At 37.4% G+C, this 9,273-nt stretch overlaps 1 protein-coding gene across 1 annotated transcript; it reads right to left on the bottom strand.

Annotated features, from left to right (window-relative positions):
• Positions 1–650: 650 nt before the first annotated feature.
• LOC139430198 (piggyBac transposable element-derived protein 4-like) lies at positions 651–1,940 on the bottom strand. Its single transcript, XM_071196863.1, has one exon. The coding sequence runs from the start codon at positions 1,938–1,940 to the stop codon at positions 651–653; it is 1,290 nt and encodes a 429-aa protein (XP_071052964.1).
• Between the last annotated feature and the right edge of the window lie 7,333 nt (positions 1,941–9,273).

The raw sequence follows: 9,273 nt of genomic DNA, 5'->3' as shown, positions 1-9,273 counted from the left end.
TGGACCTCGTCTTCTTTGGTCAGGAACCGCTTGCTCCTCTGGGACATCTTGATATCTAGCCAGAAAACTTTTTATATCCTGCGGAAGGTTGGCTATCTTAGCTCTTTCTTTTAGGTGATTTTCAAGAAGGTTAAAAGACAATGACTCTAGAAAATCAGCAGTCATCATGTGATTGCCAACATATATAATATGGGAATTTACTCCCGTTATATCCAAAAATCTAAAAAACATAGTAAGCGGCCAAGGACAGTAGAATCTAACAGGACTGCTACATCCATTGTTGTGACAACCTGCCCGCAAACTACTTCACACCATATTATTTTTGAAGTTTTATGTTTTTAGACGTATTAATGTCTATCATATAACCTTTAAAAACACAGACAGTTACCAGGCGTGGCAAATACTGTGACGTAGATGGCGGGCAACCAACCCGTAGTGGGCTACAAAAATACAATGCATGTAGCAGTCCTGTTAGATTCTACTGTCCTTGGTAAGCGGCCATCTCCAGGTTCTTCTTTTAGTCGAATAATTCCCACACTTTTCGTCAACTGCATCAACACCTCCTTTTGTCGCATTGTAGTCTAATATAATAATTGGTTTTCCATTCTCCTCGTCTACTTCTCCTTCGTCGTGCATTGTGGAAATAAGAATTACGCTTTTATTTTTTTGACGTCGTCTTGGAAACCAAAAATGGAAGACCCGACTTCCCGATTTTTATTGGGCAAGAATTGAGGTGGAATCTCGGGTTTGTTTTTCTTCATTGTTGCGATGAAGCTGAGTCCATTTTCTTTCAAATATATCGCTAGCTGATAACTTGAGTAGTAGTTGTCTACTGTGACATTCCTATTGCTGTTCAGAATGGTTGATACCAACCGTTTCACTATATCCATTGGTTTGTTGGAAACTGAAAATGGCCCGTCAGGTTGCTTCCTACAATATATTTCAAATCTAAAGACATAGTGGGTTTTGGCATCTGCTAACACATAGAGTTTGATACCGTATTTCCCAGGTTTATCAAGTAAGTAAACTATAAACCCACAGCGACCTCGGAACGGGTGTAACATTTCGTCTATTGTTACAAATTCTGATAGGCAATAATTGCGTTGACAATTTTCATGTAGATTGGTGTAAAGTTCCCTAATTGGTGCCAATTTATCCGTAGCCCCTTGTTGCTGCCGTGTTCTTTTATCGTCAAATCTAAGAGATTGCAATAAAAATCTAAATCTATTTATTCCAAATGTTGCTCTGCATATCATCATCCCAGTGCCATTCGTTTTCCAAGCTCGAGATGCGTTAGCTCGGCTGCTTTTGTTTATTCCTAAAAGGAATAAAATTCCCATTAACGCCATTATTTCGAAGCGTGTTGTTATCCTACAATCCCTCTCTCTTTGGAAACCCTGACTTTCCCTTTTCTTATCAATGTATACATTAGTGTGTTCTACAATTCTGTCAATCATGTTTAGATCAAACAATTTTAAAAAGACATCCATTTCGGTAGACACATCTTTTGCATTGCGCGTAGGCCCGGGCAAAATATTTACGATATTTTTTGACTTAGATTTTGACTGAAGAGTTGTAGGTGAACTAAGCCAAAAAGTGTCACTATTTTTTCCTTGTGGCAAAAAAACTTCGAAATCAGATGTCATCGCCAGGTCTTCTTCACTCTCGTCTCCTGATTGTTCGTCGTCACCTTCGTCCCTCTCCTCCAAAATAGTTTCTTCTTCACCTTCACTATCGTCTGTGAAATCGTAAGGGTCTTCTTGCTGCTCTTGTATTTCATGGTGAGAGAGTTCTTGAAGTACCCGCTCATAATCCTCAGGCTGCACTTTTCTACGCAAATTACGCCTGGTCTTACGTTGTCCAGATGTGCTTGCCCTAAGAAAAAAGAATGAATCAACCTGAATGTATACCTGAGTTACGCCAAGTACTCTTTTGCGCATTGCGGGGACTAAATTTTTCTGCAATTACATGATTTCTTCGCTAGGTCCATATCATTAGACCGGTGAAAGATTGAGAGCGGACACGTTTCGGTTTTCTCTGTCTGAGATACAGCAACCATGTAATGCGGACAAAGAAGACTGAATCCGCGTCATCGGTTATACTTATAGAAACTTGTACTTACATTTTATGCGTAAGACACACTTCACTATAATTAAAAACTTTATAACTTTTTTCACACGCGCGTGGTACTAAACACTGCCAACGACACCTTTACAGATGTTGTGAAAGTAATAATCAAAACCTTTATTTAAACAGCGTTTTATTATTGTTCTTTACAACTGTTTATCGTAACTTAACTATTGTTCTTATAATAAACTAAATTAACCGTTAACGTCTTTTCTAACCTCCACGTACGAAACTCACTACACGAACTCTCTCGTACTTGTTCACGCGACGCGTTCGCTGACTTAACTGATGTTACCAACTACTCAAAAGGAACATAATTTCATCTCGAAGTAACGAACTTCTCGATACAGAGGGCGCTAGTTATCACATTCGGCTTCGCTACTCATGTAGTCGTCCTCGACTTCACTCGGGTCGTAAGGTATGCACCACCCCTTTAAATGATGAGCCGCGTAAATTTGACTAAATTTTCGTTGAGAGTTTTCGGCTCCTTCTATATCAACGATTCTGTACCTATCGTTTGGAAAAGTTTCTACTATCTGATACGGTCCTTTGAAATGAGGCTTTAGTTTTCGAGGTTCCCCTGTAGAGACTGGTTCTCTCTGAATCAGAACTAAATCTCCGACATTGTATTTCGTAGGTGTTCTTCGGTGTTTATCAAAGTATTCTTTCTGTTTTCCTTGCTGCTTCTCGATTAAAACCAACGCCTGGAGTCTCAGAAGTGTTCTGTCTAACATGTCTTCATCCTCTAACGCTAGAACCAGTTTATTTTTGAAAACATTCCTCGGTTGAAATCCAAATAAGAGGTCATGAGGGGTTTCTTTCGTTGTTTTGTTTTTGACAGAATTCATTGCGTACTGGATCAGTTTCAATTTTACATCCCAATCTTTCCCATCTGGTTTCTGACATGTTGTGGTCACAGCGTTGGTAATCGTTTTATTAAATCGTTCTACCTGTCCGTTGGCTCTTGGAGTAGCTACAGCTGTTTTTATATGTGCAATGTCGTGATCGTTGCAGAAGTTTTGAAATTGTTTTGACGTGAATGCCGTTCCTCTGTCAGATATTAGACGTTTAGGCGGTCCAAAAATTGAAAATATTGTTTCCAACGTTTTGATAACGTTCTTGGTGCCAGTGTCTCGTACACTCTCTAGATAACTATATTTTGTAAAATTATCAACGTAGACAAGAATATGTGTATAGCCTTTTGAACTTCTTGGGAAAGGTCCTAAATGGTCGATGTTCACGGTATGAAACGGTATCGGTATGCGTTCGATATTATGGAGCTCTCCTTCACGTTTCCCACTTTTTGTTTTATAATAACAACATTCTACACAGGATTTAATATAGTTGATAACCTTCTTTCTCATTTTTGAAAACCAATAGTGTCTCTTTATGATTTCCAAAGTCTTTTCAATTCCGTAATGTCCCATCTCATCGTGACTTGATTTTATAACTCGCCAAACGATTTCTTTTGGAACTACCCATTTTAATTTATTGTCGATTACTCTGAACAATGCATTTTGTTTAAAAATAAAATCTTTATGTACTTGTCGTTCTTCGTTCGTATTTGGTTTTCTCGTTAGTGTGTTTTTAATTTCTGCAATCTTGGTGTCTTGTAATTGCATTGTCAACAACCAGTCAAAATTTTCTGGTTTAATGTTTAGAACATCCAAGCTTACTGTTTCTGTAACTTGAGGAACTTCATACGGTGATCGACTTAAAGCATCTACGTGTTTCATGGTTTCGCCCGGTCGATGTATAACATCGAAGTCGTATTCTTGCAACTTGAGAATCCATCTAGCAACTCGTGGCGATAGATCTTTTTTCTTCATCATTGTTTTGAGCGAATTGCAATCTGTGCACAACGTAAATTTCTTTCCCAATAAATATATTCGGAACCGCTCAATGGCGTCAGTAGCTGCTAACGCTTCTAACTCGAAACTGTGGTATTTGCTCTCCAGTTCGGTCGTCTGTCTGCTGTAGTAAATGATTGGCTGTAATGGTCCTTTTTTTCACGCGCTGTAACAAAATTCCTGCTAATCCATCTTTGCTCGCATCTGAGTGTACTTCCAATTCTGCTTCGTGATTGTATAACGTCAATATCGGCCGCTCTGTTAACCGAGTCTTAAGTTCCTTGAATGCTTGTTCATGGTCGTCGTTCCAAATCCATTCAACATCTTTTCGTGTCAATAACGTCAAAGGTTTCGCTATCATTGCGTAGTTTTCCACAAATTTTCGGAAAAAACCTGTCAAACCCAAAAATTGTCGAACTTCACGGGGTGTTGTAGGTTTCTTGAAGTTCTGTACGGCTTCGACCTTTCTTACTCCTGGTCTTATTCCATCTTCAGTTACTTCTAAACCCAAATAATCGACTCTTTCCTGAAGGAATCGGCATTTCTTCTTGTTCAACGTTAATCCCTCTTCTTTGAACAGACTCAAGACGTTCTGTAATTTTTCTATTCCTTCTTCAACGGTTTTACTCGGGATGAGCACGTCATCCATGTATACTGAAACATATCCAGGTTTAAGCTTGTTAGTTACCTGTGACATTAATCTTGAAAAAACACTCGGCGCGTTAACAAGTCCAAACGGCATACGTGTAAACTCATATTGCCCGTCTGTTGTCACAAAAGCCGTAAACTTTCGACACTGTTCCGCTATAGGAATTTGATAATATCCACTCGATAGATCTAATGTTGTAAAGTACCTATTACCCGACAGCCCATCCAACTGTTCATCAATGTTCATCATCGGAACGTACATTTTCTTGGTCACACTGTTTAACCGTCTGTAGTCCACGCACAAACGATCATCACCGTTCTGTTTCTTTACTAACACTGTTGGACTTGCGTAGTTTGACGTAGATTCGCGAATAATACCCGCTTCCAATAGTTCTTGAATCATTTTACTAACAGTTTCGCGTTTCGCATACGGTATGCGATATGGTCGACATGTTATCGGTTCACTGCTGGTCACTGCAATAACCATTTCCGTTGCGTTTGTTTGTCCGATTTCACACAAATTTCGTGCAAATAACTCTTTATTTTGGTTCAAAAGTTCGTTCACTGCTTCTTTTTCTTCTTTGTTTAGGTTTGGATTAACATTCGTTTCTTCTTCACTTTGTTGGGTCCGCAAAACAAAGAGATTTTCTTCCTCATTTCGGTCATTAACTTCTTTCGTTTCTTCTTCGATTTCTTCATCAGGTACACTCGTTTCTTCATTTTCTTCGTATTGTACACTCGCTTCTTCCCCTTCGTCGTCGGTTTCATAATTTGATTCGTTATCTATTTGGTATTCTTCGTTATCGTTTTCGCTTGTCAAATTTCGAAATATTTTCAAAGAGTGCCCTTGTTTAATAATGCAAATGTTCGAGTCCTTGAAGGCGGAATTTCCAACAATCATTGCATCATCCTGGGATTCGTCAGGTACCACATAAATCTCTGCATCCACTATGACATCATCAATGTTTAAAATGCTTAGTCGTTTTCCAATTGTGTGGCTCTTCATACCACCGAACCCCTTTAATTGAATTGCGTATGGGATGTAACCTAATTTTAACTTGTATGCATCGCTTTTTCTCATAGTAACTACTTCGCTACCTAAATCGATAAATGCTTTCAGTTCCTTTCCGTCCACTGTAACTATTTTACGATATGCATCAGGAACTTGTAATTTCTCAATTTTACTGACGGTTTTGCTATCTTTACAGTCTTTTGCAAAGTGGCCAACCTTGTTACACTTGAAACATCTAGGCTTTTTCTGTGGCATTGGACATTTTACTGAAAGATGCCCAATCTCATTACAATTATAGCATTTCTTATCCTTTTGTGTATCGCTTTTGTCTTTTTGTACTTCGTTCTTATCATTTTGTTTTGGAACATGGTTTTGAGAGTATTTCTGAGTGAAATTGGATGGTTTTGCGACACTTTCGTACTGTTTAATTTGTATAAGAACATCGCGCACGGTGTCAGCAGCATTTAATGCTAATGATTTCGCCAAATCCCTATCATGCAAGCCATTTATAATGTATTTAATAACCGCTTTTTCGCTTATAGTTCCTCTACTTGCGATAGCTTTCATTTCATACACGAAATATTCATATGATTCAGAAAACTTTTTCTTTCTTTTCGCTAGTTCGTAATGCAAATCCGCGTCATCTATTAAAGTAGGAAAATCTTTACACAACAACGTTTTAAAACATGTCCAATCAGCAATAAACGTTTGGCATCCGTCGTACCAAAGTTTTGCAGGTCCCGCTAATTTAGATATTGCGTTAAAAAGTAGAGTTTGGTCATTCCAACCGAAAACATTTGCGGTTGATTCTAATTTATTTACCCATTGTGAAGCGGATAACGAACTTTGCACATCTGGGTTAAATTCAGGTAAAATCGATATATTATTCACGTTTGATGACGTAACGATAACGTCGCGTCGTACGTCTCCTATCCCATTCGTACGGTTTAGGTTTTTTTCACGTTCAAACAAGTTTCTTTCGCGTCTCAACAAGTCCCGCTCCCGATTCAACATTTCCCTTTCCCTCGTTAAAGATTGTGTCATATTTATGTCACCCGTATTGTCCATCGTTTGGAAATCGTCCATCTCTGGATCTCGTGTTAAACTCGTTATTTGTTCCACGTTTTCATCAAAATCCGATTGTCCCATTTTCGTTTTCTGTTTCTTTCTTCTTAACCACCTTATCGATCGCTTCTGTGAGCACCGGTCGAGAACACGTGCACTAGTTTTTTTTTTTTTTTTTTTTAATCCCGCCGCTGCTTTGTTGTGAAAGTAATAATCAAAACCTTTATTTAAACAGCGTTTTATTATTGTTCTTTACAACTGTTTATCGTAACTTAACTATTGTTCTTATAATAAACTAAATTAACCGTTAACGTCTTTTCTAACCTCCACGTACGAAACTCACTACACGAACTCTCTCGTACTTGTTCACGCGACGCGTTCGCTGACTTAACTGATGTTACCAACTACTCAAAAGGAACATAATTTCATCTCGAAGTAACGAACTTCTCGATACAGAGGGCGCTAGTTATCACACAGATAAATACATGTGCGACCACTCGTTTTCATATAACTCGGGGAATACCCTAATGTTCCATTCTTGGAACACCGAGAAAAAACGGGTTAAAAAATTATACTTATAAAAAATGAAAATGTACATAAAGGCATCAACAATATGAAAAAAGGAAATTTGGATAATAATAATATATATGTACGTACATTTTGTACGTAACACACTTCACTATAATTAAAAACTTTACAACTTCTTTCACACGCGCGCGGTACTAGATACCGCCGACGACACCTTTGCAGGTAAACGTCCAAAACTCATCCGTACAGGCATATTTCTTTTTTATTTCACGTGGTACGTTAAGTAGGCATCCCATTTGAAGAATACCTAAACAGCCAAGGGATGTTTTCAAGAAATAACGGTTTTATGACATAATTTAAAAAAATGCGGTACTCTGTACCGCGGCGCGTGTAGCTAAGGGTTAAGTATGTAAAGCTATATAGCAACGGTGGGCAAATGCGGCTCGATGAGCCGCATGCGGCTCTTTGAAAGATTATTTGTGGCTCTCGATAAATGTACCCGACTTCCTCTTTTTTTTTTTTTTTTAGTTCCCTTTTTAAAATGTTATTTTATTGCGGCTCGCGAAAAATTTCAGATTTTGAAAAATGGCCCGGAATATCAAGGAACTTGCTATATTAATATAAAATTTATTACAAAAGTTACTATTTTACGATATTTAGCTGGGTTTTTGTGGTATTCATCGATAGCCACGCCCTTCGCCATATGAGACGTGTGATTCCCCGAACCGACAGTCTCATATCATCAGTCAATATCATCGGTAACCGCTCACAACCGGTACGTGCTTGGACGTGTTGATGTTATAACTGCAGCCTTTTTACTGCTTTTAAAAGTAAGTTATTATTCAATTATTTATTATAAGAATAGATATTTATTATGCTACTAGGCAACATGACAACCGTAAATAAAAAAAGAAAATATGAAGAAGAAAATAGATGTTTTCGTAGCGAATGGGAGGAAAGTTTCGCATTTATCGAATACAATGGTAAATCATTGTGTCTTATTTGCAAAGATACCATCGCAAACTATAAAATAAGTAATTTACGCAGACATTATGAAACAACTCATCCGCAGTTTTCCATTCAATATCCACCAAGTTCAAAATTGCGAAAAGAAAAATTAATGTCGTTAAAAAATTGTCTCCAGAAACAACAAGACCTCTTAGCTTCATACAGTAACGAAGATATCAGGAAAATTGAAGCTAGTTTTATTATATCTTGGAATATTGCCCGTGAAAAACGCCCGTATATTGAAGGAGAATTTATTAAAAATAACTTAGTAGAAGTAATTAACATTCTGGAACCAACTAATGAAAAATTGCTGAAACTGATTACCCAAATTCCAACATCACGCCGTACTACAGAGCGTCGTATTTCTATAACAAATAAAAGTATTGAAAATACTTTGAAATATGATTTAAATAACTGTACTGCATTCAGCATAGCGCTCGACGAATCTACAGATATTCAAGATATTCCACAATTAGCGATTTTTGTCCGCTACGTTTCTAAAGAAGTACATATAAAAGAAGAATTGTTAGATCTTGTAGCTCTTAGAGAAACAACTCGCGGCATCGATATAAAAAATGCATTCAATATGGTATTGAATAATTTTCTTACCTATTGATAAACTTGTAAGCGTTGCGACGGATGGAGCTCCTGCGATGACAGGAAAAAACCAAAGACTTATTGGTCTTTTGAAAAGTGATCCAAAAATTCCTAAGTTTGTACCAATTCATTGTATAATTCATCGCGAACATATCATAAGTAAATACTTAAAATTCGAAAACGTATGGAATATTGTTTTGAAAATAATAAACTTTATTCGTGTAAATGCAAAAACCCATCGTCAGTTCAAGAATTTTTTAGAAGAACTGAAAGAGGAAGAAGATATATCGCCAAATGATATATCATTTTACTGTATTGTAAGATGGTTATCAGTTTATAATGTTTTGAACCGATTCAATGAATTACTCACTCCCATTTGCATATTTTTAAAAGAACAAGGAAGGCAATGTTTAGAACTGGAAGACAAAAACTAGCTTC

This window comes from Onthophagus taurus, chromosome 6, assembly GCF_036711975.1.
Source record: "Onthophagus taurus isolate NC chromosome 6, IU_Otau_3.0, whole genome shotgun sequence".
NCBI lineage: Eukaryota > Metazoa > Arthropoda > Insecta > Coleoptera > Scarabaeidae > Onthophagus > Onthophagus taurus.
This window is presented reverse-complemented; position numbering and strand designations above follow the sequence as displayed.

Bases quoted from the DNA above. Each gene is read 5' to 3' on its own strand.
- LOC139430198 (XM_071196863.1), bottom strand. From the start codon at position 1,940: ATGCGCAAAAGAGTACTTGGCGTAACTCAGGTATACATTCAGGTTGAT.